The sequence below is a fragment of the Haliotis rubra genome, unplaced genomic scaffold (genome assembly GCF_003918875.1).
Source record: "Haliotis rubra isolate DU_JTF1 unplaced genomic scaffold, ASM391887v1 Scf53, whole genome shotgun sequence".
Lineage (NCBI taxonomy): Eukaryota > Metazoa > Mollusca > Gastropoda > Lepetellida > Haliotidae > Haliotis > Haliotis rubra.
Window position 1 is genome coordinate 1,672,969 of NW_025767224.1, and position 27,908 is coordinate 1,700,876.

Below are 27,908 nucleotides of genomic sequence, written 5' to 3' on the forward strand. Positions count from 1 at the left end.
ACCTTTCCAGGTAAATATGCAAAATCATCAAAATCAGATGGAAACTGTGGCTCAGCAGAACATGTTGTTTTTGTTTATATTGAATCTAATTATTATTTCATCATTAGCATATGATTACATCCATTAAGTAACCACTGGCCTAACCTGATATCGGTCTCCAATCAGCGGGAAAATTTAACTAACTGGAAATATCTAAAACGTGACAAGGCACCAATCGTAAATGGAATGTTTCATGGTGATGTATTGGACCAAAACGTATGGAAATTCTGACATAATGATCACATGATTATATGTTTCCTTTTGCTTTAATAAATAAATTCAATTGTGTATCAGAAAGAATGACCTAGAAATATAAAAAAATCATGAAATGAAAGCAGTCTTAGTAGAAATTTAATAAAACCAAACCCATCAGTGTCTTTTCAACTTAGTTCTTTAGAAATGTAAAAACAATGAAAAGATACAATTCAAAATGGCACCAATGCCCCAACACGTCTAAATGGTCAACATGTGTGAACAAATTAACTAACTCACAAAGCTTGTTGGTGGGGAATAATGATCTATATCCAAAACCTCCCTCTAAACCTGTGTTGACCAGCAACATGACAAATATTCTGACGTCCAATATTGACACAGGTGAAGCAACTGACATTTATGTACAAACAAGGAAGAACAAATTAGACAGAACACTTTGGGTCTGGAGAAAACAAACACGGTAAAAATATGTAAAACAGATGATTGTTTGTGTATCTTCAGTGAAGAAACAGTACACAGGCGAAAAGCATCTGTGGAGAATCATGAAACTAAGTATCACAATCTGGCCCTATTTGATCTGTATTGAGGTTGGTGCAGGAACACCCTATCTCAGCTGTGCTTCACGTTGCTCCTAAGCTGAGGTTATTCAGGTTGATTGTAAAGCCTTTTGAAGAAACCCAATAGTCAAGTGTTTGAGTACAATTACAGATTTTCAGAGCTGTTTGTATTCCATTATATCTTCAGACTTGAAAGTTGTGTAACTCCATAAAAAGACGGTGATATAATTTTGTATTTCTTCTGTTGGTCTGATGACAAACACATTCTGTGTTTGTGTAAACAAACCATCCACCATCTCCTTATGGAATCTCCAGTCACATCCCAGTTTAAATATTACAACAATCAAGTCAAATTACAACCATTACTAGTACAGTCACCTTCTCCATTCTCTACAGATTCAAGTGGGTTGAGTTTGAAGTGGCAGAAACTTATTCTTTTATTACATGGTAAACATAACATTACATGTAACTGAAGGCTATAACAAGTACACTGGCCCACTAGACACGCTAGACAGCCAGTAAAACAATTTCAGGTCGAAATCAATAATTAACTCCAGTGGTTTAGGTACCTAAAGGAATTTATAGAATGCTTATTCTCTCATGTGAATGTTCTGATTATTTGCAAAATATTTTCAAAACATATGACTATATGAAAGATAAGAAATACTGTTCAAGACAGACGTTATTGTTGTTTTCTCATTTCTGTGGAACTTGTGAACTGTCTGTTGACACTCCCATCCTCGCTATCTGATAAAAATACATTTGTCAAACCCTGAGTTTGGCAAAGTGAAGCACAAATTGCCCTAATCAGACATGGTTTAAGTTGATGACAGGACCAAGTGAGAAACCATTCCCATAGGACTCGTCGCTCTGTCCTAGTTCCACTGGCTGAAGGGTCGGCACAGGGCGGATACGATCATCCGAGTTGGACACCACAAGAGCAGAGGAGGACAGACTTCGCAGGGGAACAAGTTCACTCAGAAGATATGCTGAAGTTGAATAATGTACATTGTCAAAGGTGGGAGGCATGGTGATGGACCGAAGGTCCCTCTCCAAGGTGTCTGATCCATTGGAATCGGTTTCCTGCAAGTCAGAAATAGGAGACACTCTACCAGCAGTGTCCCAGTCCTTGTGGACCTCGGCGTGCAGCACTGTCTGGGATCCATTCAGGCTGTTGCCACACACTGTCGGCATTGATTTACTTTTGTTCTTTGACTGGCTGTACTCCGGATCCACTTCTATGTCTGACTGCTCAGACTTGCGTCCTTTACACGACAACCTGCCATCAGGATGGGAGTGTTTGCCACAGAGCACACAGGCAACCGAGTTGGAATCACGGAACTTCTCTGCATTCCGGAAACTGTCATAGCTCTTTGACACATTCACTTGGTTCGATGACGTGTGAACGGTGAGGCGGCTACTTAGTGACGAGGGCAGGGAGTTCTGGCGACTGTACAAAAATAGGTTCACCTGTCCTGCATCTTTACCGCTAGACCGTCGCGGAAGCGTGTGCACCTCAACTGCTGCATCAACACAGTTAGTAATGGAAGGTGTTACATGTTCCGTGCAGGTTGGGTCCAGTAAAGGTTGTTCTTGTGAGTTGTGGCGTCGATGGCGAGATTTTGACTTACTCTGTGTTGGTGGTGCCTGCTGTAAACGGTCCTCAACCCAATTGGGGTTGCTCTGGAAGTAATCCTTGGCTTGTTCAATTGCCACATACAGTTCAGCACCAACCTCCGACTTATGGTAATTACTCTCAGACACCCCTGGGTAGTTGGCCTCCAACTTGTTATCATCATGTTCAAGGCCATGTAAATGGTTGTACAATTTATTCAGGTCCTTCATGAGACAGAACTTGGTCCCAGTTTCAAGTTGTGGAGGAATATCACTGGACATTGAATAATCCATGTATGCTGTGATGAATTTCGACATGGGCAAGCCCTTCCCCCTCTCAACTCGCATCTTTTCACCGACATAATCCACAGCAACAGCAAAGTAATCTGGCAACGTTCGACTTGTCTCACTTTTGAATCGAACACGTTTCTTTGAGCATCTTAATCGAGCACCTACAGAGCACACAACCATGATGTAGTCAACTTCCTGAAGCCGTTCTATCAACCAATCATCCAGACCTCTCTCGTGGATGATCTGTTCCTCAAACAGGTCAAGCACTACGTTACAGCAGCACACCTCCATGAGGAAACCTGCCAGTGATTGGACCACCTTCTCATGCATGGGGCAGTCGTAGGAGTACAAGACCAGCACGCCTGGCAGCTGCTTGTTGCTGACATCTGAAACAGAAAACAACAGTTTCTATTCTTCATACAATAAAAGGGGTGGTGGGGTAGCCTAGAGGTTAAAGTGTTCACTCGTCACGTCGAAGACCCAGGTTCGATTGCCCACATGGGTATAATGTGTGATGCCCATTTCTGATGTCCCCAGCCATGATATTGCTGGAATATTGCTAAAAGTGGCGTAATACTACACTCACTCACTTTAACAATAAAATCTGAGTAAGCGGGTAGCATTACACTGTTTTAGCAATACTAAGGGCCATGAGATATGGGCTCTGCATATTGAACCCGAGTGTTGACCACAACTGTGACTTTGATTATACAAAAGTAAACTTCCTGCTTACAATGCAAATCTGAATAATGAATTACAGTTAACAAATGTGCCTTGACTACACTACTGCCAACATTTCAGCCATATGAGAGTAGGGCAACTCTGTACCCAATTGCTATTTACATTACGTCTTGAACATGGGCCTTCAGTGTGAAAAGCCAGCACTGACCAAACACATGTGTCATCACCCATTACAAAGTGATCGAGTTGAGAGAGCAGCTTATCAGTTGTATCATGGTATGTCAATTTGATGTGGTAGGAAAGCCTGGCTGGATGCAAGTCTTGCACATTTAACACTTATACAAATTCAAAGGAATTGGAATAGTTTCATAAATTTGAAATAGCTTTGACTTATAGATCATGTTGGTGTCATAAGCTGATGTTTCATGTGTAAGACTTACCAATAGAGATGGACCGCAGACTTGCAGCTCGTTCACGCCCAATAGTCCCTGGAACAAGTGTTTATACATAAAATTATCAACAGGCAAGCTGAAGACACCAGCTGAAAGTATGATCAAAGTGAGCGATCCAATATGGGATGAGAGTAGATGTCTACCATTTTGGTGAAACTCACGATCATGGATATTATGCTGACAAACTTAAAACATATTTGGGGGATTTAAACCCACAGCATTAGGTTTCTGGACTGCCCAAACAAACATTCTAATCCTGCTGACTGCTTCCTAAAACATCCAATCCTGTAACCAAAGAACACTGTTCTTGGAATCAATCATGTCACCCTATAAATAAGCATTGAACATATGGTGGTGCCATGACCATGTTGACTTACCATGCTGGGGATCCTGGCGCCTCCTCCAGAACTTGAATAACAGGAAGAACAAGGCTATGAGTCCCACAATACCAATCACACCAACAACAGTGCCAAGGATGATCTTGAGGGCACGGTTGTACTCTTCCGGGTCTGGGGACGCCTCAATAATAGGACCTCCAGCTGTAACACACAACATGAACAACATGCAACATTCCCTCTAAGACATGTCAGGCAGTAAACAGAATATACACTAGAATTACATATCACTGCATGATTTACACTACCAGCCAGTTCGCTTTCATCAGAAATGCATGGCATGCAAGGACACACTAAATTAATAAATAGATTTTTATCCCTCACTACCAAACATGTTGCATCACATTCAATTTGTCCCCAAGCTGATAGTCTAAGAATAATTGTTGTAACTGCCATTCTTTCTTGACTTGAACTGTTTGAGAGGCATTCCAGAAGTTGCAAGTAATAGGAATGACAAGTCTTTATGGATGATCAACTTCTTTCTTAAATGTTAGCGATGTTCCGGTATTGATACTTATTATCAAGCATGAGGCTTGAAAACTGTATAAGTATGTATACCAAAACATCGCTAATATACAATAAAGAAGCTGATCATCCATAAAGAATTGTCATTCCTATTTCTTGACGTGATCAAAAATATGCAGCTCCTACTATACATGCAAGCCTTTTGGATGTGAATCGCACCCAGTAACTGATGAAGCCATGAATAACTTGTTTTAATAAAATAAACCACTGAACAAATGCCTCCTGCCTATGTTCTAAAATTTTAATGAAAACCTACTAAATATACTGTAGTCTAGCAACTTGGAAAGAGAAGCTGACAATTATGTTTGTGTTTCCGTGGAAATGTGATTCAAATACTCATCAGTATTCATAAATTAGTCAGGAAGTATACAGCATCACTCAGCATATTGCCAGTGGTCTCATCAGTGAACCAGACATGTTAAACATTCTCATTCTCCAACAACACAATGAAGCATGCTATTCAATGACACTACTAGGGTTTGGGACTAAATTAAGTCATTTTGACATATACTGAGGGAAAAAATAAGGGATCACATGAAAGCACAAGTGTTCCTTTATTTGTTTCCTGGTTTCTTCACAAGCTATGTGATACAACAATGTGAAGAAACCTTGGAAAAAATAAAGGAACACTTGTGCTTTCATGTGATTCCTTTTTTTTCTTTTCTCAGTGTATTATGTGTAACATGATGGCATAATGGAATCATACCACGGTACTTATTCATGATGATTACGGTAATAATCTGATATGGAAGTATATTAACATAGAAAATAACAATAACTGTTTTGTTTCTTTTTAGAGTGAGTGAGTTTAGTTTTACACCGCACTCAGCAATATTCCAGCTATATGGCGGTGGTCTGTAAATATTCGAGTCTGGACCAGAAATCAAGTGATCAACAGCATGTGTCAACCAAGTCAGCGAGCCTGACCACCCGATGCCGTTAGTCGCCTCTTACGACAAGCATAGTCGCCTTTTGTGGCAAGCATGGGTTGCTGAAGACCTATTCTACCCAGGATCTTCACGGGTGTTTCTTTTCAGAATGATGACCTAGATCCAATTAGTCAATTGCATGTCACTCAGAAAATTAAAAGATCTTGTTACAGCGCATGTTCACATGTTCAGATTGTCTCCATCATAGTTTCTGGAAAATTGTATCATTTGTTAATCAGAAGAACAATAACCAAACAGCATGATACGGTATGATGTACATATCCCAGCTTGGAATAATCATTATTGCCCACTTCAGATATTGCTTACTCATGTTGATATAGGGTTTATTTCACCCATAAATCTGATGACAGACCATTGTGGGCTATGTGACTGCTTGTAGGGTGTAACTTGTGTTTGGACCATACCACATTGTCCAGGGTATAATGCAGACATATTTCCAACGTGAGTTGAAGGGTATGTGTATCAAGCATGCAAGGAATGTGCTTCTGTTACTTCACCTTGTCCACACAATAATCACTTGCATATTTATGACAGGAACACAAGAAATCTGGATTGGTTGCAATATGTATCAGTAGAGTATGTCCTGTATGTAACACAGAATTCCAAATGAAACAATAAGACAAAGTCATCAATATCCCCTGCAATGGCAAAAAACTCTTCATGATTATGTCTACGAGTTATGATTATGTCAAATATTTAGGTGTGTATATAGAAAAGTGGAAGGAGAGTATTGAAAGGTTTTTAAAGTTCTGCTCCGGAAAAGAGCACTACCATCAATTTCATTCTAAGTCGAACTTGTTGCCATGGAAACGCCAAAAATGTTTTATTCAGATTTCCAAAACTACCAAAAGACACCAGTACTCCACCCGATTTATCTATGTGCCAAGTTTGGTTAAGAAATATTGAACGGTTTTAGAGTTCTGCTCTGGAAAAGACAAATGTGCACGGACGGACAGACGGACGCACGCCTGGAAGGAGTCCATTTTAATACCCCCCGCAAAACGCGTTGCGGGGGATAATAAGCCTTGTATCACATTGAATTTAACCATATTATTCTATCATGCCTATTTGCATATTTTTCAAGGATTAATAATTCATCATTTCTAAGTCAGTGAGTGAGTGAGTGAGTGAGTTTAGTTTTACGCTGTACTGTACGCAGCAATATTCCAGCTATATGGCGGTGGTCTGTAAATAATTGAGTCTGGACCAGACAATCAAGGGATCAACAACATGAACATCGATCTACGCAATTGGGATACGAAGACATGTGTTAACCCAGTCAGCGAGCCTGACCACCCGATTCTGTTAGTTGCTTCTTACAACAAGCATGGGTTACTGAAGATCTCAGTTTTAGTTTCATTTCTAAAAGCTTGCTCACTATTCATTATGGTCACCATCTTTGCAGCTAGTGGTGTCTAAGAGAACTCACTTCCTCACATGACTAACAATGAAATGAGTGTTTCATTCCGCATCATTAGCTACCCAATATATATCAAGTTGACCAACTCTACCCAGAGTCGCCACGCTCCAAGCCATGTACTGAATGCTGAGCCCATGGATGTACAGTAATTCTGTCCTTCGAAGAGGCAAGTCTAGATAGGCGACCCCAGTCTGTTATTTATCATTTTTTAGAAATCATCATTTAAACTATTATTTTTTACCCTAGAGACTTGTGCAAGTCTATACCCTGTTCTACATCCCTTATGGTAACCCTGTAGGAGATTACTCACGGTTGCGGGGCTGCTGAGTACTCATGGGCACCTTAAAATCTGAAATAAATCACAGAATAACTAACAAGGAAACAAATACACATCCATTCAGTTTTGTTTGTTTGTTTGTTGTTTCACACCACACCGAACAATATTCCAGCTGTATGGTGGCAGTCTGTATATCATCAAGTCTGGACCAGACAATCCAGTGATCAACAGCATGAACATCCATCTACTCATTTAGGATACAATGACGTGTCAACCAAGTCAGCAAGCATGACAACCTGATCACCTTAGTCACTTCTTTGACAAGCATGGGTTGCTGAAAACCCAGATCTTCAAGGGTACTTCTGTACATCCTGACTTGCAAGAATACTTAAAGACACCACCCACTAGTGCTTACCACACTCACATACCAATGCTTACCACATTCCCTGAGCAAACTCACACACTCACACCTACCACAGCTTAGGACACTCTTTGATTATTGCTTTCCATGCTCACCTACCACTTGGCCTGACTTTTGATTTAGATCATTGAGATCGATAATTGTTCTCTAAACATTGATCGATTAAGAAATACAGTTTGCTCTACCAGTACCACCATGTATAGTGTAATAAAGCACACTTTCGCCCTGAACTATCATAACATTAAAGCACTCGGACGCAAACGTCCTCGTACTTTAACTATAATACGCTTGCGTCCGAGTGCTTTAACGTTATGATAGTTCAGAGCGAAAGTGTGCTTTATTACACTATACATGGTGGTAGAGAAACTGTATTTCTTTTCTAAGATGCCAAATTTAATACTTTCTAAGGATAATTACGATTAATTTAAGGTAGAAAACAAACGACGGTGTCGGTGACCTAAATTAAGAATCCTCACACAGGGCTAACTGGCGCACTGTTCTATTGATGTGTTTGCCCCCCTACGTTAAGACGAACGTTACCAGAAAAAACAAATGATAACAGTTTGATGGCGGTTTACGTTCGGATTAAATATCTTCTCTGAATTATTGTAATTACATCTGTCATTAACGTAAACCATATGGGGCAATATGAACGTCACATTTCTACTACCAACGTAAGTTTAGATCAGTACACCCAGATGAAGCTGAGAAGTCAAGCGACATTCCACGATTGCATTGTGGGAATGTAAACATTGCGAACGTTAACGTGTCGCTGAAAACTTGTGAGTCGAATTGACACATTTTAACCGTCATAAAACATAAACGTAATGATTCCACCATTGATGTTAGCTGCGTGAAGCAACTGCAAACCAAGAAACGGGATGCAACGGAGTAGTTTACTGTAGGAGGCCGTACGAGGTGATGACAACTGACATGCATCGTGACGTCGCTTACATTGTGACGTAACGTAAAATGGTTCGACTACGAGGGGGCACACTAGAATGGCGCAGTAACGGGATAACGTCATTCAGTTGTTACGTCATCAAAAAACTATACCTTTATTGTCTGATAATGTATTTTTTTCCGATTGTTCCAACCGCTAGGCATCTTAGAATTATTGTTAAATATCAGAGAAGTAACTTTGAGCAAAATTGCCAAAGAAAGTCCTAAAGAAATGAATATATTTCAAACCACTAGTGAGTGGTGAAATGTTTAAGCATGGATTACTAACAAAACAGCGTCCTGAACGTAATCTAGAACCAGCCCATGATTAAAAAACCTAAATTTGTGTACTGATTGAGTAAATTAAACCTCGGCCTAGAAATTAAAAACAGGCCTAGACCCCTACCTATCACCTTTCTTAAGTTCCCAACATGTTTATTACGGTAAATACGGTACATCGGATCATAATACATGTATTGCAATATGAATTCATAATGACAGTGCATGATTATTTCCTTTCCTACTCCAGAACGGGGGCAGAATCACCACGGTGAATGTCTATTGTTGAACAAGTTTCCTGTTGACAGGGTTGTACTGCTGAAGGAATTACAATACAACAAAATAGACCACATATTTATGCATAAAGAGGTCTGCTGTTCATCTGATATAAGGAAACAACAATGATGCCTATTGTAAACAAGTCTACTGGTCTCAGTGTCACAAGAAATCACATGGACTTTCACACAACTGAAAATGGTAATAAAGAAGCAGTAACATTACTCACTGGAGACGGAGGGTGTTTATTCATGACGCAGAGTAAACTGACACCACAACTCACCACACAGTTTACGACCTTAACTTTATTACAGGACATGAACTACATAAGGATATAACAAGTTACCTGGTGTCTCCAACACGTTGCCGTCACAGAAGGGCATTTATCCATCATATTGACACAGCCTTGAGAACATACAGCCCTTACTGAGGATTATTATCCACTGGCTCGGGTTGTGTTGTCCTCCATTATACCCCTTTATAGGCCACCCCTTTATAACACTGATATTGATAGTTTCACAATTACATTTATGATTAACAAATAAATAAATCAAGTATCCTGTCTAACACATTTTGATATGGCCACATCCCTATGTCCCACTCATCTGTTTATTGTGATAAGGGTCTTGGGTCCAAGTGAAGGTTCCAGGAAACCCCTTATCTAACTGGCGTGATGGTCTGCTTAGGAAATTAACTCAGCAAAGAGTCCGAAGTTACAAGAAGCTAATCACAATTTTATTTACAAGAATGGAATAACATGGGGTGGCCACAGAGTGTCGGTACAACCCTCTGGGCTGAGGGCTAGAGCTGACCTGTGTTGGGAGTCTAAACCCTCCTGACCAAAAATCGGAGCTGTGACTATTTATCAAAACTGAAATAAGGAAGAGATTATGGGGCCGATACAAAAATGGATGTAACCTACAATAACCAATGAAATACAGAATATACAAAATGGGGTGTGTCCTACAAATGAAATGATCAGACAGGGAGAGTACTTAATCCTGCTAATCCTATTTCAACTGGCATTAATTGTGTTGAGACATGTCCTGGAAGCTTCCTAATTAACTGACACTAATTGTGCTGACATGTTGCTTGGATGGTTATGGTGTTACAATAGATGGCTTAATGACCCTAATTTGAAGTGTTTGCATAATATATTTTAATGGAGGTGATGATATGTTTACTGTATCAAAGCAGTTAATTAAACTGTCTAGACATTACTTTGTCTTACTAAAAGGTTTGAGTCCTTGAAACCTTAGGCTACGATTTATCGTGAACATCTGTGAAATTGTGCAGCCGTAACTTATACTTTTTTCAATAGTATGTCTGTGATATGAGTTTTACTAATTTTGACTGCAGTCTTTCTCTAACCTGTTATGATACCTGATGAAACTAATATTCAATATTTATATTTTCCTAATATCTGAATCCTAATATATCGCTTGTAGTGGTTATAATTAATAATGAATTTTCGTATGAATTATTCCATGATATGTTTATGACTCAAGTTTACAACTTGTAAGAATGTTGCACTATACTGAGGAAGTTGTCAACACTGGTTTATCTGGAGGAAGCTCAGGCATATTTAACACAGATTTTCTCATCTCACATGACACTGCTCATGCATAAGTTACGGACAGTCAACTGAGAAGTAAAGAGGATTGGTCACACTTCAAACCACACACCCATACCAATAAACAGGCCCAATACCTGGATCAACTGGGAGCAGTTTAAACCAATTAACAGAAGAGAAAATGTTTGGGTCCTTGCCTTTTTGGGGGGGATATGCACCCTGGGTGCTCCAAAGGTGTGAAGCTAATAAGGTATTACCTGTTCACCTGGATGAAGATTCTGAATGGTTCATTGTGACACTGTACTCGTCAACACATACACATTCTTTATTTACCTCAATACAGTTAATTATGTTGCTAAAATAAATTAGTGGGCCTTATTTGACATTGTTTGATCATGGACTTAGTAATTTTAAAAAAGACATTTTGGTTATGGGTATTGGTCAGAATTTAGTATTCTAATTTATTGTAATGATTCATGTACTGCGAAATGAAACATTTTCCCCACAGGGTTATGAACCACTTGTATGTGCAATAGTGAAAATTATAATGTTGCTTCATGAACACCAGTGTATCGTTTACACTGACAGGACTAAATTGTTGACAGCATTCAGATCAATTTGTAACATAAGGTGTGAATACCGGGTAACTAGAAAAGACGTCAAAACTGAAAACTGTTAGCCTCATTAAACAGTGGTAGATTTGTCACATGGCAATTGTGATCAATGTATTTACTTGAAGGGGTATAAGAAAGGACTGAAAATATTCCCATGCGTGTTATACTGATTTCATGAAACTCATGTACGAGTTCATGTAAGACCATGGCTATTTCTTGTGAAATACGAGAATTCTGACAAACATTTTGTGAAATATGTGTGACGCACACAATATTATCCATAGTCTTTCAGCTGTGATATATCATGAACCTGAATAATACAGACTTTCTATGCAATTGTTGTAAAACTTCATATTATTTGTATGTTGCTATGGTTACAATGCATGTGAAATAGATATCGATACTATTCAATATTAGTTTAGCATTTTATATCATTGGAAACAGCTGCTAATTTCCTAGTTCCACAATCAGAAATATATTTATCACTTGTGCAAATATGAAGATGAAGATATGTATGATATTGATACCAAATATATGTAAGATATCAAACATACTGCAATAAGTATTTATCATTATTTCATACTGTGGTATACCAACAATAATGCACACCTCCAACTGTTGAATACTGATGATGATCAGTATGATAAGTATGGAAATGCCAAGCTGGACATATATCGATAAGTTATATTTTGATGCTTGGATTTATCACATTTGGACATGTCAGTGACTATTAACTGAGCACTGTGTCCTGTCGGGTTTTAAATGTAGCTATGTCCTCGCCACATCCTGGCAAGGTGCACTATTGCTAGACAGACGACCGCTTATTTGCATGGACCACACATTCATCTGTCTTCATTGATGTAAAAAGTCTCATTTAAATCAAATTTAATGCTCTGATACCTCTGTGCAAGAAGGTCTGGGGTTGGCTGAATCATTCAAACCAGCATACATGATTTCTGTACTTCACAACAAAAATGTGGTGGATGTTTTACATTGTGCCATTTCTGATCACCATCGTTTCTGTTGTTTCTTAGCACCATTACGTCCACACACAAAAGGAAGCACCAATACCATTGAAGGATGTTTTGTCTCACATGTTGGTTTTCATTTGTACCACCTGAATTTTGAAATAGAGGTGGTAAAACATGCATCGAGCCATCTTAGAAAGCGACAGCCTTCGTTTGCATTAGGCAGGCACAGGATTCATCTGTAAGGAGGTGCCCTTATATAACTGCAAACAGATCTGTAGTATAACTATGAGAATGAGATGTATATAATGTAATATTGCTGGCTTTAGCAAGAATCAATAGCATCTTAATAAACATGATAAACAACATAAACACAACACTAAAGACCAAATAATGAGCTACCTACCACTACATCTGCAACTTCATCAACTTCAAGCTTTCACCAATGTTGACTTGATGCATCCATACATATTGACTTACATCATAACTATGATAACATTACGACATGTACATGGCTGGGTCATTATCTCCGTAACAGCCAGTAAACAGAGAATATTGATGACCGTATTCCATGTGTAAGTCATTAACTGTCTGAGTGGGTGTTCTGGGGAGAAGATCCCTAGTCAATAAGTCATTACAGGAAGGTAAGTGTTGGCATTACACACTCATTTACACAGATGATATACATCAGCTGGACCAAGGAAAACAGTTGTCTACTCCTGCTCACCACACCCTGCAACCTTCCTTTGCTATCACTGACAGCTTTGTAAGAGCTCTCAGTTTCAACTTGACATCTCCACAAGTGGGGAAAAGCATTTATGGATCTCTACTGACGTCATCCTATCGTTTTTATAGGCTTTTTCATACAACAACCTACTAGCTGAGTATAGAATATCCCTGTCTCAGGGACTTTCTACAGAATGTCCCTTGTTAAAGATTTAATTTGCCATTGAACATAATTTACTGGCCACCCATCGCAGTGCTGAAGGAAGTGAGTTATGGGGTCAACGCTGTGTTGAACCATGATCCCGTTATATCACTACACGCTCACTGACTTATGGAAACTTGCAGACGATATCAAAATCAAACAACAAATGTCACTTCCATTTCAGTATCAAACTTGCACCTTGTATACTAAGTTACAGCCACTTGATACATAGGCACTGATAAAAACATGTTTTTGAGAATATCTTTGAAGTGCATGTACAACACCAAAAGACATGTTTGTTTCCAAAGGTTCATAAAAAGTATGTTGTTGATAAATGCTTGACATAAATTAATTTACATTGTGATTTGGTCATAAGTTTAGGGAAAGAAACCAGTGAGTGGACAATAATTAGTGGTCCTGTCTGTACTTCACTGGTCCGAAATAACATTCGTAGATTTACTTACCTATCAATACAAAATTCACTGGCCACTGCAAACTTTCAATTTAGTGGTTCTGATGAATTTTTCCAAGCCAGGGACCACAGGACCAGCGCAAATTTTGCACACTGTAAGTTGGATAAAACCATGGGGACTCTGAGAAAGGGTATCGTGCTGACAAACCAGGAAGCATTATATGTGAGTAAGGTTGTAAGAGTCCAGAAGGCCTAAGGGACACAACTCTACCGATGACTGCTCAGTGAGTCCCTTAATACAAGTACAAACCAATAGCAGTGATCATTTGAAGTTACAGTGAGTGAAAGAGTGAGTGAGTGATGAATTCCGGATAAATAAGCCTTGTATCACTATCACACTGAATTTAACCATATTATTCTATCATGCCTATTTGTATATTTTTCAAGGATATTAATTCATCATTTCTAAGTGAGTTTAGTTTCCCGCAGCACTCATCAATATTACAGCTATATGGCAGTGGTCTGTAAATATTTGAGTCTTGACCAGACAATCCAGTGATCAACACTAATGAACATCGATCTATGCAATATGGATACGATGACATGTGTCAACCCAATCAGCGAGCTTGACCACACGATCCCGTTAGTTGCCTCTTATGACAGGCACGGGTTACTGATCAAGATCAATTCTAACCTGGATCTTCACGGGTTTGTAGTTACAGAGCCTTTGACAGTTCTACTTGTTGTATTGCTATGAACATGATCTATGGACACTGCTACAAGACAAAATCCTAAACCTTTAAAGTTTAATTTACAGAACAATAAACAGATAGCTGACATGATCATACTTAGAGTCTCATCTGACCTCTATAAAGCCAATAAGTTTTACCTGTTTGTATTATTCTTTTAAACTACATTATATCAGTAAATTACTATTGTCCACGTGGTAACCTGATTCAAAAGATGGGAAATGAAACCAAATCATATGCAGGATTTTTGCTCAAGCAACAAAATTATGGGTCCATGGTAAGTTTCTAGGGTCCTTAAGGAAATATGAAGGTCATCTGTAAAATAATCTAATGGAAATGTACTGAATTGTAAGCTGAACATACTTACTTCAATAACTGGACCCTTATATTTCTTGTCAAGAATTTGGCAATATTCCAGCAATATCATGGTCGGGGACACCAGAAATGGGCTTCACACATTGTACCCATGTGGGGAATCGAACCTGTGTCTTTGGCAATACGAGCCAATGCTTTAATGACCATGGTGATAATGTTTTATTGAATACTGAGCAAATGTATCTGTAACTCACATGGATCACAATTCACAATTGGTCAACACGGGGGCAAACCAGATCATTTTCTTAAAGGTCACACTCAATGTAAAACACAACTTTGCAGATTCTGATACTTTTCGGTATGGACTTACAGATACAAATCATCAAAAATGCAAATTCAACCTATAAAGTTGAAAAATAACGCGATGGACCGCACCCCCCCACACACACACCCACACACACACCCAATCACTGACCACATGCAATTTGAACTTAACAGCTATCAGTCTATATACCATAAACAAAACACATTGATTTATGGCTTGTGCACCCGAGTTCGGTCTCACATTATGTACTTACACAGACAGGCAGGTGTGATACTTGTACACATGACATGTTATGATGTCTGTTGATTGCAAAATGTTATACACAAAAAAATAAGCATGTCTTTACAAAACTCTATATACACACACACAATGAGCCGTGAGGGCATTGGCAAAGAAACCAGACATGGAAAGCTTTCGTTACACTTGAGTGCACACCCACCCGCTCTGACTGGGTTCTTTATCCCGGGTGCCTCGTTTTGAGGGAAGTAAACCCAAGTACAAAATATTGCACTTTTGATTTGCGATTGTACGCTTATAATTTTGTTTACATGTTTTTTCATAAGCAGCAATGAATATTATATGTCATGAATAAGTGATAATTGTGTTTTAATTATGTTTGATTTTTGGTTGCATGTGACCTTTAATGTTCAAAGGTTTGAAAAAGGAATATAAGGTGTATTTTGTCTAATAATTACAAAAACTTCACGTATTATACCAAGGTCCTTTTTAGAAAATAACAATCTAGATTTACAATTTTCTGAAATTTTCTCTCTGACCAAAGTGCGTGAGTACTCATGGCAAAATATCAAGAGAAGGTAAATAATGGAAAATAGGGATCAGTATATGCACATGAAACAGACACCAATACCGGTACGTGTCGGATCTGTAGCAGCCACTGCCGAGGCTCTATAAATGAGATGATTAATGGGAGTATGACATATCCTACTCTCATAATGTTGAACAGCCAGATTGAAAACACAATTAATCATGGGCTAAAATGTAGTACGTGTTTCACGACAATTACCACTCCTATTTATGCAAGTATCAAGCTACATTGTCACAGTGTTCGGAGTACATGATCGAGGTCAGATTGATGACATGCAATTAACAGGGACCTATACCTGATATACTTCACACAACACAAAGTGTTGAAGTTACCTCTGAATATGACATCTATTTCCTGCAAGTGAACGCTTTTCTGGAGAAGGTGTGTTTAAAGGAAAGTGGTTCATAAATACTTGACACACAAACACAACTTATATCAGTAGAGGACATAAAAGATCCGGGTTAGAATACTGATCTTTAGTAGCCCATGCTTGTCGTAAGAGGCAACTAACAGGATCGGGTGGTCAGGCTCGCTGACTGGGTTGACACATCATTGGTTCCCAAATTGCGTAGATAGATGATCATGCTGTTGACCACTGGATTGTCTGGTCCAGACTCGATTATTTGCAGACCGCCGCCATTTAGCTGGAATATTGCTGAGTGCTGCGTAAAACTAAACTCACTCACTCACTCTGCAATACAGCAGGTTTTGCACAAATTGCTGTGAAACATGTGTCTGACAAACCGTAACCTTTACTTTAACACCCAACAATGATCTTTGAACACACAGGCTTTATCATGTTTATGTGCCATCGTTCATCCCTCATCATGCTCATCAGTGTCATGCTTTCTTGGATGTGACATAATCAAACTCTGGTTACTTACAGATAATAAGAACATGTTCCTAATACCATTTAGGTTGACCTCATATTTACACCTTTTTTTCAATACTTTGCGTAGGAATTCAAATTAGACAATTTTTCTTGTTTTATTATCAAAGAAGTGTAAAATGACAAAAAGAAAGACATAAATGGTAATGTACAAGTTCAAGTTAAATCTAGTTCCTTAAACCATGCCCTGACAAGAACATGCCAAACCACATTAATCAAACCTAATTACTGTTCACCAACATTGAAGGTGGCAGTACAGTGTTCACGAATAGCGTCTGACCCCCTGACAAATCCGGCAGATTCGCCAACGGTCAGACAGAAGTCTACAACCCGCCGGCCCCAGTGTCTGACTGTATATTTCACAATGACTGTGACTGAAGTTGTTTTATGTGACATGTGACACTTGTTTGCTGTTTATAAATCGTATGTTTGTTAATAATTTCAATGTCAATTATAAGAAATATTTAATCTGAAATGTGTGTTTAATTTTATTCTGTGGGTCCTGTGCATTTTCATTGGGTCAGACAGACATCTGAAACTTACAAGACCCAATGTCCTGTGACTTTGAAACACCATTCGTGAACACTGGCAGTACACCCAACTCCCTCTGTCTAGTGCTGTATGTGGGTCAGCCGTTAAATTGTTTAAATAGAGCAACTGGTATTAACATGCAGGAAAATAACCAGGATGTTTTCAGCTGGAACATCACTACCACAAACATGCTTACCATATTTCCTCAAATATATGCCCTACCTCATATTTCTTTGAACTAAAGCTGGATGGCGTTTATTAGGGCTGGGACGATTCGCCAATGCATCGATGCATCCTGATGCATTTAAGTTTGATGCATCGATGCATCCTGATGCATTATACAAAATTACAACTATTTTTTCAAATCAGTATTATCTTAAGCATATTGCAGTACTTATTTAGAGAAAAATATGCAAGTATGATGGAGTTACTTGTTTGTTTGTTACAACATTTAAGTTTGATACAGCTATCGCAAAATCGATACAAAACGATATACATACAACTATTTTTCAAAACAGTATTATCTTAAACATGTATGATGGAGTTACTTGTTTGTTTGTTACAATAGTGTTATTGTTAAACACAAATAGCTTGAAATAAATCATTTTAAATTTTGATGCCGTGTCATTCTTTCAAGGTGTATGTATCGTGATACATATCGTATCGCAGGTAAAATATCGCGATATGTATCGTATCATGACATAGTGTATCATCCCAGCCCTAGCGCTTATTCAAGATGAAACTAAATTACATCAGACATCACAGCTACTGACAGCCTGAACACGGAGACAAGCATCTTAGGGTCATTCCTGAGTCTAACATGGTCAACAATGGGTTCAGAATGTCCATCCATCATTACAGAATATTAATACATATAATAGTAGACCTTCCTACCTTGGTCCCCCATGGCTGTCCAGTGACATTTAGCCTCTGTTAGCTTGTTCCATCACATCCTTCTGGTTGTCTAGACAATGCGAAGTCTTTGGACAGTAACCTCGCACATCTGAAACAGTTTCATAACTAACAGAATTTCCAGATTGTTACACAATCTTCATGACAGTTACCATGCATGTTCCATTGCAATGTCATAACATAAGAACATCATGCATAATCTTTATTGATTAGAAACTTGATGGTATATAGAGAATACTACCTGAGGTCTCATTACATACGAATTATACGAAACGAGTGTTCTTCCTTCGCTCGGTCAGATACCATAGGAAGGTCACGAGTTTCGTATAATTCGTATATAATGAGACCGAGTGTGGTATTTTATTTATTACCCACGTCTTACATGCATTAAACTGACAAAACAGCGTTTATTTGTTATTTTTATGGTTTCAAACTGAAACTGGTTTCATAAAGAGGTTGCGGAAGAATTTGTTACTGTAGAACACTTTTTGCATGACGTCACACTGTAATGACGTCACTACGCCATTTCTCGCCTGTCCCCTTGGTAACCAACGTCAAGATGCATGTCAGTTGTCATCGCCTCGTACAGCCCCATACAGTAAACTACTCCGTATCACCCCGTTTCTTGGTTTGCAGGCGCTTCACTCGGCTAACATCACTGGTGGAAACATTGCGTTTATGTTTTTCCACGGATATAATGTCTCAGTTCGACTCACAATTAAACAGCGACACAGCAATGGTCGCAATGTTTACATTCCCACAATGTATATAAGTTGTAGAACGAATGAATTCACGTGTTTGTTATGAATGAAAACGTAGTTCCGTCACAACGTGACCTAATTGAGAGGTCATCGGTTATCCAATCAAATCGTTAGAATCTCAGGTCAAGTCGTTACGGCACAGGTCAACGCGATACGACACTCGTGTGATGTACAAGATTAGTATGCAACTACCCATACGCTGACTACGGGGTAATAAAGATAAAGACATGTCTAACAAGAATCTACCCCCGAGACGTATCATTCAGAACCTGGATCTACATTGATCATAAACCTGGTTCTTATGACAAACTAATGTCAAACAATGGTGAAGTGACATGTTCCCACATCACTGTGAGGAGCTAAAATATGTACCATATAACAGCTCCATATACACAAACTCGATGTACAAGTTCAGGGGTGGAAATAACTTTAAAATTGCTAGTGTACTCCGGTACAGTAGCACATGTAAAATCACTTGCTCTGATAATTTTTCCACTATACCAGCTGTTTTCTTGTTGATTTTTACATAAAGAACATAATTGACATTGGAAAGTCAACTGGACACCAGTACAGTGTGATATACAAATTTGCTTGCCCGACAGAAAAAAACACTGGACTCGGGCGTCGGGCAATGGGTTATTTCCACCCCTGAAGTTACTACAACAAACACAATATGAATGCTATGACCATGGTATCACGATGCAATATAACACCACTATGCATATGATAACCTATCAGGTGAGGTAAGGTGAAATTAGGTTTTACGTCGTGCTTGAGAATATTTCGCTCATATGACGACGTGCATGCGTGTGTATGTGTATGTGCGGCTGCTTGTACTAGCCCAGACTTAAGCCGGTTTTATAGTGCTAGCCCACTGAGATACCATGCCGCAGTGAAGCATGAATACCCCACTCAGACACATTATACTGACTCCGAGCCGACCAGTCCACCTGACTGGATAAAAAGCCAGCAAAGGGAGGTAATAAAATCATCGCCTCAAGCCGTGGATGCATCCAGGGTATAGTGGAGAGTGATCATAACGTATACCCTGGAGATTATTGAGGATGCTTACGACAAGCATAGTCGCCTTTTGTGGCAAGCATGGGTTGCTGAAGACCCATTCTACCCTAGATCTTCAGGGGTCGGATACAGTATACAACCACTATGCATGCAATAACCATGTTATGAGGATACAGTATAAGTGTTTACTATAACACCACTATGCTTGTTGTGACTATGTTATTATTATACGGTATAAACACCACTATGCATGCTATAACCATGTTATGATACAGCATAACACCACTATGCAAGCTACAACCATGTTATCAGGATACAGTATAACACCACTATGCATACTGTGACCACGTTATGACACATTATAACACCACGACGCATGCTATAACCCGCGTTATGACCATGTTATCATGATACAGTATAACACCACTATGCATGCAATAACCATGTTATGAGGATACAGTATAAGTGTTTACTATAACACCACTATGCTTGTTGTGACTATGTTATTATTATACGGTATAAACACCACTACGCATGCTATAACCATGTTATCATGATACAGTATAACACCACTATGCATGCTATAACCATGTTATCATGATACAGTATAACACCACTATGCATGCTATAACCATGTTATCATGTTACAGTATAACACCACTACGCATGCTATAACCATGTTATCATGATACAGTATAACACCACTACGCATGCTATAACCATGTTATCATGATACAGTATAACACCACTACGCATGCTATAACCATGATTATAACACCACTATAACCATGTTATCATGATACAGTATAACACCACTACTACATGTGCTATAACCATGTTATCATCACTATGCATGATACAGTATAACACCACTATGCATGCTATAACCATGTTATCATGATACAGTATAACAGCATATAACCATGTATGTTACACCACTACTAAGCGATGCTATAACCATGTTATCATGTTACAGTATAACACCACTATCGCATGCTATAACCATGTTATCATGATACAGTATAACACCACTATGCATGCTATAACCATGTTATCATGATACAGTATAACACCACTATGCATGCTATAACCATGTTATCATGTTACAGTATAACACCACTACGCATGCTATAACCATGTTATCATGTTACAGTATAACACCACTACGCATGCTATAACCATGTTATCATGTTACAGTATAACACCACTACGCATGCTATAACCATGTTATCATGTTACAGTATAACACCACTACGCATGCTATAACCATGTTATCATGATACAGTATAACACCACTGCATGCTATTATCATGACCACCACTACGTGTTATCATGATACAGTATAACACCACCATACATGAAGACTTGTCATGAATGGCACGGCACAACCCAAGATGTCTAACATGCTAAAGCAATATACTTATATTTATTTTTATGACACTGACAGAGTAATGTCACATGTAACTATTGTAACAAGTAATTTACCTGTTGTGATTCAACAGGTTTAAACTCACACATTTTGTAACAGATTAAACTTTTCTTTAATTTGCACCCACTCTCAATGTGTACGCAATTAGGTTGCAAAATCCCATCAGTACTGCATCACTGGCATAAATCCAACCTGGCTACTTAACAAGAGCTATATTTACATACAGTAACACATGAGAATACACACAAGACTCTTATTAACAGCTTGTTGTCAATCAAACATCATCATTAAACTCCATCGCTGTTGGTGATTACATGTCCACAGCAGCGGTCTAACGAGGGTTGTATAACTCTGTAACACCAACCAGCCTCACTACAAACACTTCAACACACAGATCTAACTGGCACCTAAGACATCATAAACACTGAAAATAGAATGATAATGCCTGACTGACCCTTGTGATAAAGTCAAGGTAGTGTGCCCAATAAACCCAGCAAAGCTCGCTGTCGTGTCATTGTGCTGCCTACATGGTCCACGGCAGACTCAGCTCCTACAATAACATCGGTTTGTCGGTCTAACATTCGATGACTGACAGCTCCAAAGTATCAGAAACATATAGCATGTACACCAATCAATATTCCAGTTGGTAATTACTACCAGCGGAGTGGTCTCTGACACTAATCATCCATCTGTATTGTAATATGGTTCTGAGGAATACACTGAAACCTCAACAGCGCTGTGTTGTTGACTTATTGGACCACTGAAACAATATGAAACCATAGTCTGTTACATCTCTGACCATGCTGACAACGGTTCTGACTATGCAGACTGGACATTTTGATTCATATCTTTATTTGATGTACAGTGTTTTACGGGCTGGTTACACACACAACAAAAAAACAACCCATACACATGACATAACTCAAATACAAGTTTCATTTCCACCTTTTATATCATTGTATTGTTATTTCATAGATTATGTCCTGGCTGTCATATGTTGACAAAGTATCTTGACAATATGCTTATATAGCCTCAGACATTTATGGGGTTTTGTCAAGACTAGTTCAGAGGACTACATGGAAACATAATTCCCCTGACAAATGTTAGTAGTGAATATGGTCTACCATCAGTATTTTCTAACCTGTTCTGAGCACAATTTAGTTGTCTCAAGCTAGTGGAATTTTACATGCTGGTGGCAGGAGGTACCTTGCTATCAAAGGCTTGAAAAAGTACCCAAATGAATTTAGTGAGGGAGTGTGTGAGTTTAGTTTTACCGCTTTTAGCAATATTCCAGCAATATCACGGCGGGGACACTAGAAATTGGCTTCACACATTATACCCATGTGGGGAATGGAACCCGGGTCTTCAGCAAGACGAACAAAAGCTTTAACCATTTGGCTACCCCACCACCCCTGAATGAATTCAAAGTGACCAATGACAACAATTCATATGACCGATATTACCATGATTACACAGACAAATGCAAAAGAGCAGAAACCTAAAATCTTTGTAATACATCTTTACTTTATACACCCCTTTATGTTTTCTGAAAATAGAGACATTCCGACTGATTCCCTGGCATTTGATCAATGATAGGGTGACCAAGCATTTTGGAGGGTTTTTATGTTCACATGCTCGGCACGACTACAGTTTTGTGATAGTAGGATTGGTAACTGCATTATTGACAATGTTACTGACTTCCTATCGCTGTCTTCTTTTTTGTGTTGCTGATCAAATAGTCAGTCTGAGCTGTGGATAGTACAGAAATAACTTCAATATATGTTCTTGTGTGGTTTATGCAACATGTACACACAATTTTTCACACTTCAATAAGTATATTATATCAATGTTTATGAGGCAAAATTCTGCTTACAACTCAATACAGGCCAGGGTAAACCATTATACCCATTTTAGTTTGAGACTGGTAACAATGTAGACATGGTAGAAGAACAGTCTAGCTAAAACATTTTTGACTACTTGTGTCACTGGTCTGAGAAATATTTTATCAATATTCATTTCTGGCATATACTAGTATTTATCAGCAGATGTTTATAGAGCAGAAACTGGATAAGAGATCTGACCCAACAAACAGGCCATTTTGAGTGAGTGTGTGTGCAAGCAAGTCACTGTGAGACAGAAACAGCGATGACTAAGTCACACTTCTATGTCAATGACTGAACAACTATCCCCATGGTCACAGACAATAAACAAACAACTGTCCCTGTCACCATGGTCACAGACAATCAACAAACAACTGTCACCATGGTCACAGACAATCAACAAACAACTGTCACCATGGTCACAGACAATCAACAAACAACTGTCCCAATGGTCAGAGACAATCAACAAACAACTGTCACCATGGTCAGAGACAATTAACAAACAATTGTCAGCATTGTCAGAGACAATAAACAAACAACTGCCACCATGGTTACAGACAGATGACAAACAACTGTAACCATGGTCAGAGACAATCAACAAACAACTGCCACCATGGTCAGGGACAATCAACAAACATTTGTCAGCATGGTTAGAGATCATCAACAAACAACTGTCACCATGGTTACAGACAATCAACAAACAACTGTCACCATGGTAAGAGATTGTCAACAAGCAACTGCCACCATGGTCAGAGATTGTCAACAAACAACTGTCAACATGGTCAGAGACAATCAACAAACAACTGCCACCATGGTCAGAGAAAGTCAACAAACAACTGTCACCATGGTCAGAGAAAGTCAACAAACAACTGTCACCATGGTCAGAGACAAACAACTGTCTCCATCAACAAACAAACAACTGTCACCATGGTCAGAGACAGTGTCAACAAACAACTGTCTCCATGGTCAGAGACAGTCAACAAACAACTGTCACCATGGTCAGAGACAGCAACAAACAACTGTCTCCATGGTCAGAGACAGCAACACAAACAACTGTCACCATGGTCAGAGAGATAGTCAACAAACAACTGTCACCATGCTCAGAGACAGTCAACAAACAACTGTCACCATGGTCAGAGACAGTCAACAAACAACTGTCACCGTGGTCAGAGACAGCAACAAACAACTGCAACAACAACAACTGTCACCATGGTCAGAGACAGTCAACAAACAACTGTCTCCATGGTCAGAGAACAAACAACTGTCACCATGGTCAGAGACAGTCACAAACAAAGATAACAACTGTCATGGTCAGAGATTGTCCAAACATGGTCAGAGACAGTCAACAAACAACTGTCACCATGGTCAGAGACAGTCAACAAACAACTGTCACCATGGTCAGAGACAGCAACAAACAACTGTCACCATGGTCAGAGACAGCAACAAACAACTGTCACCATGGTCAGAGACAGCAACAAACAACTGTCACCATGGTCAGAGACAGCAACAAACAACTGTCACCATGGTCAGAGACAGCAACAAACAACTGTCACCATGGTCAGAGACAGCAACAAACAACTGTCACCATGGTCAGAGACAGCAACAAACAACTGTCTCCATGGTCAGAGACAGTTCAACAAACAACTGAGACAATCAACAAACAACTGCCACCATGGTCAGAGACACCATGGTCAGAGACAGCAACAAACAACTGTCTCCATGGTCAGAGACAGTCAACAAACAACTGTCTCCATGGTCAGAGATTGTCAACAAACAACTGTCACCATGGTCAGAGACAGTCAACAAACAACTGTCACCATCACCAGAATGAGTGAATGGGTTTAATGCTGCTTTGAACAGCATTCCACTCACATCATGGTGTCTCACTCTCAGCTTAATGCTGGAGCAAAACACAAGGCAAAACAGGTGTCAGACATTTGCCAATTTGGTCAATTTGGTCAAACCATAAGAGCAAGGATACAGCTCTGCAGTGCATACTGGGTTTGGTTTTACCCATAATCATAATAATATGTGTCACCGAATGCTCAACGGATACAGCTCTGCAGTGCCCTTAGGAGACTTGGTTAACAGTTCCTCTCAAATAGCATGAGGTACGGTTAATTGTTATTAAGTGTTACCATAGTTACAATAACACGAGTGCACTGAATGCTTTACTGTTAAAACTCCTCTGAAGTAGTAAAATACAGAAACCTTTAAAAATACAAATTTTAACATGGATGATGTCCCCCAAATTGCCTGTCAAAGGCATTTACATTGGAATCCTATATATATCATCTATGTCCAACATTCAACTGAAAACAGCAAATGTTTGTGTTTTAGCCATGTTAATCAGTGTCAAGGTGTGCCTGCATATGATGAATGAAATTCAAAACTCAAAACTGACATCTGATATCATCATGAAATCACAGATTCACACTCCTCTTTCCCCCCACCCCACCCTCCTCCCAGAAAATCCCAGAAAACATGTAAAAATTTAACATGTACGTTTACATGGCCAAAATCATTTCGTGCACGAGGCTAACCCATCAAAATATTATCATAATTACTGAACACAATTAAGTTTAACCATTTTAAGATCACTTCAGCATATTATCCTTATCTTGGGGCACTGGCTATTCAGCCAATGGTCAAGAATTGGCTGAGATTAGCCATGGATGCAGGCAAGTAGGTCATGATCTCTATGCACTGATCAGTCATATTGCAGAATGTATTGCCACCATAATGTTCTTCACATGTGATATACATACTAAGTTTAACACTGATATCAAGTCTAAACAACATTAAAAGTACAAACATGAGTAATATAACCATAATAATTGTGAATTCATAATGTGCCTTTTCCATGTACAAGGCACATACTCAAAGCGCTAACACAAAATCTGACTATTATTACCCTGGATACGGGATTACCTAAGCTGCCTGTAAGGCGCTAGAAGGTTAATCATGTTAATAGTCACATGACTTATCCCACTGGGTACCCATTTTCTGCTGGGTGAACAGAGGCAAGTTTGAACATTTTGACCAAACTCACTTGCCTAAGGTGACACCACATGTATTACATGTGTATTGTTGCGTGAATACACAATGCCAGTTGGAAACTCTGATGTTATATATGTAAAACTTTGGATTAGACTTTCTCCATAAAGTACAGATTCTAGTACTTTGGGGGGTTGAGTCCCCTCCGGGATTCAAACACAGACTTTCAGAGTCAGGTACCAAATCATCAGCTATGACAGTGTGAATTTCAAATCCCTTTCACAGACAGCTTAACACCTTGTGTAATGTTAGCTTGCGTAACTTAAGGATTGTTACCATTTCTATCACTTTTCTAAACATCTTCAAGTTTGGGGATAGGGCATTTACTTCTCTGTCTGAGAGACATAGACATCCCCACAGATTATGTTCTTACAATCAGCTGCTGAAACAGGCAGCATGTCAACTGTTGGTCAAATACTGCATGGCATCATTTTCTCATTTTGAACAGTCACACTGACAAGTACTAAAGATGACAACACTCTTGTTGCCTATAAACATGATAAATACAATACAAGAATACTACACTAAAGTAAGATATCATTCCACAGGCATGTGAAGATCATTACAAATTGAAGTGGGTGTGTACTATGCAGTAACGAATGTTAGCGGCTACAAAGATAAACAAGTGCCCCTGCCTATAGGCCATATAGTATATAGGCTCTTGTCATGGGTGAGATTTGGCAGATGTGTTTGTTTTAGAGGCAGAACAAGTAGCTAATACACTGTGCTATGCCTACTAAACGGGACCTGGTTGGTCAAATTTTGTGAGTTGGCTGATAACATACCATGGTGATGCGATGGTATTGATTGTATGTTGCAATTATGCTTTCTGTCATGATGCCCTGGTCTAGATGTGTTCACAGACAACAAATATATACCTGGAATACTGCTGACTTTGACTATTTATGTTGCCATAAGATACCAACATGGTTCAAATAAGGATCACAGTTTTGTATACAGATTTGACAGTGACACAGAGGTGGAAGAGTGCCTCCTGTGACTCAAGTCTGCAATTCAGTCGGACCTGTTACGCTTGAAAACCTATCACGTCTGAGTAGATGCCTAATGTGCATAATAATTCCCTCTTGGTGACTACGGTGACTAGCAGATAAATCTCGATTTTCTGTCTCGGTAAAAAGTGTAAACGAAGACGTCAACGAAGAAGTAAATAAGTAAACAAAGCGAAAATCTGGTTACAAATTGTCGCAACTGGCAGGCGATTAATAATGGATATAACTTTTAATGGTTTTAAAACTACTTGTTAAAAGTCCTTATAAATCTTACCACGTGTACATATAATCCAGTGTCTCAAGTTTATCCATCAAAACGGAGTATTATTGGAACTGGGTTGACGACTTCGGAGCACTTGTGACCTCTGAAACTTCCG

General features: G+C 39.0%; 1 protein-coding gene across 4 annotated transcripts; it reads right to left on the bottom strand.

Moving 5' to 3' along the window:
- Positions 1–1,216: 1,216 nt before the first annotated feature.
- On the bottom strand, positions 1,217–27,908 carry LOC124253046 (interleukin-17 receptor D-like). 4 transcript variants are annotated; one of them, XM_046686765.1, is made up of 6 exons: positions 27,806–27,908; positions 18,357–18,465; positions 7,448–7,486; positions 4,225–4,386; positions 3,836–3,883; positions 1,217–3,100 (listed from the first exon to the last, which is right to left on the bottom strand). In XM_046686765.1, exons 2-6 carry the CDS (start codon positions 18,367–18,369, stop codon positions 1,617–1,619), a joined length of 1,746 nt encoding a protein of 581 aa, XP_046542721.1. In that variant the 5' UTR covers positions 18,370–18,465; positions 27,806–27,908; the 3' UTR covers positions 1,217–1,616. The 4 variants fall into 4 exon arrangements, with proteins under 4 accessions (XP_046542721.1, XP_046542722.1, XP_046542720.1 ...); XM_046686766.1 differs by lacking the exons at positions 18,357–18,465; positions 27,806–27,908 and adding an exon at positions 13,880–14,055; XM_046686764.1 differs by lacking the exons at positions 18,357–18,465; positions 27,806–27,908 and adding an exon at positions 9,679–9,739.